Source organism: Sphaeroforma arctica, assembly GCF_001186125.1.
Source record: "Sphaeroforma arctica JP610 unplaced genomic scaffold supercont1.5555, whole genome shotgun sequence".
NCBI classification, from domain to species: domain Eukaryota; class Ichthyosporea; order Ichthyophonida; genus Sphaeroforma; species Sphaeroforma arctica.
This window is the reverse complement of record NW_014035003.1, coordinates 1-1,915: the sequence shown is the minus strand read 5'-3', so window position 1 is coordinate 1,915 and position 1,915 is coordinate 1. Positions and strand designations below refer to the sequence as shown.

At 38.8% G+C, this 1,915-nt stretch overlaps 1 protein-coding gene across 1 annotated transcript; it reads right to left on the bottom strand.

Moving 5' to 3' along the window:
* Positions 1 to 285: 285 nt before the first annotated feature.
* On the bottom strand, positions 286 to 1,625 carry SARC_15066 (hypothetical protein; the record flags this gene model as incomplete). The annotated part of the gene is made up of 2 exons (XM_014290805.1): positions 286 to 421; positions 1,477 to 1,625. The coding sequence occupies 2 exons, from the start codon at positions 1,623 to 1,625 to the stop codon at positions 286 to 288; spliced, it is 285 nt and encodes a 94-aa protein (XP_014146280.1).
* Between the last annotated feature and the right edge of the window lie 290 nt (positions 1,626 to 1,915).

Below are 1,915 nucleotides of genomic sequence, written 5' to 3'. Positions count from 1 at the left end.
ATATATATATATATATATATAGATATAAACATATATATATATATATATATAGATATATATACATACATATATACATATATAGGTATATCCAAGATACATAACGGATAGTAGATTTCTGTGTAGTATGGCCATAATCAATCGTTCTGATTACGTGCGGCCCGTGCAATTGTACTTCCTCATACGCCTACCGATATATAACTCAAATTGAAGCTCACAGTGTACAGATTTCATGCTGCACCCTTTTATTTGCTACGAGACTACCGAACCTAATTGGGAGGATGATTACTACGTTTTTAGTGCGCTATACCAATCGGGGACTGTTTCGTGAGAATAGCCGTAGTCAACAACGACTTCCTCTCCTTCCTTCACATCTTGTATGCTGCGGATACACTTGATGTCGCCGAAAACGGGATGGAAAAATCTGTAGTAACAAAGAGAATAAAAAAACCGAGATGGATTAATATGTAGTAGCAAAAGAGAATTTAGAAAACGGGATATAGAAATCGGTAGCAACAAAAGAGGCGACTCCGTTCGAAGTCTATAAATATGAGTAGATATACATTTGGAGAGGGTTTCTGATCCAAAAAATGTGCTTCTTGTCATGAAGAAGCGCTCGTTGAACATTATTCATAAAACTATAACTATACAACGAGCGGCTGTACAGGTGTAACAACATACAACACTGCTCACAGCAGAAACTGCAGGTAAAATGAATATACTGATTATCGTATCGATTAATCGGAATGTCTAGTAATAACACTTTGACTGTTAACAGAATGGATGGGACAATGACACCAGTATTACAATTACTGACAGGTGGACAAGCCCGGAGTACAAACTGCCAAGGCCCAAATGACTTACAAATTGACCCCTCATCCTGATAATTTAACCCCCCACACACACCCGCCCCGCGCCCACAATCCCCTATCCTTCCCCATAATGAGCACAATTCACTAAATAACCTGCTAGTGACACCTCCAAACTCCATCCAGTACTTAACATATTTGTTCAATTATAAACATATAAGTGTTATTAGAATAATTGTTTACTGACGGTCGCAAACTGAATCCGAGCACATCACAGCTCAGATGTGCGGACATTGTCTATGCAGGAGGCAAAGCACACCCACAACAGAAAGACCAACGCCATATACAGACGAAGGTCAACACAGCCACCCAATCTCAGTGGTAGAAACTCCGGTGTAACTACAGTCACGAAGACGAAGAATACCCCACAGACACATACACGGCATATACTCTGCTAGAGAGGCATAGGGATGAACTTGTGGGTCAACAGACGCACTCATCAAGATACAGAAGTACATGTATATGCCTCTACTATTAAAAGTATCTACACCTGGATCACCAACCAACAATAGAAGTATCCCTACTTCCGGACACCCCCGATAATCACACCTAAATGGCCTAAGCAGTTTGCCGTCTCACTGGGCAATACAAATACAAGCCAAGCACATACACGTCGTATTTGGCGTTCGGACGGGTTGAGTGGTTGGCTTTATGCCCCAAAGTGTTCCGATAGTGTGTCAGGCTGTCATAGGGTAAAGGGACATCTATGACAACATCCTCGTTGAGCGTGATAGTGTTATTGTTCAGCTCCCTATGCATGGATACAGCCCACGAGCAGGTATAGATGTATTAGATGAGGAATAAATCGCAAAGGTATCAGAAGTGCAGGTACAAAATGAACAAGGATTATGAAAAATACCTCAGTGCATTGAAAGTGTGACTGGGTAGGTAATTGGTATATGTGGGCCTGGATTGAAAAAGCAAGTAAAAATTGAGAAGCAGTGTATATAGTTGTTATATATATATATATATATATATATTATATATATATATATATATATATATATATATATAATATATATATATATATATATATATATATATATATA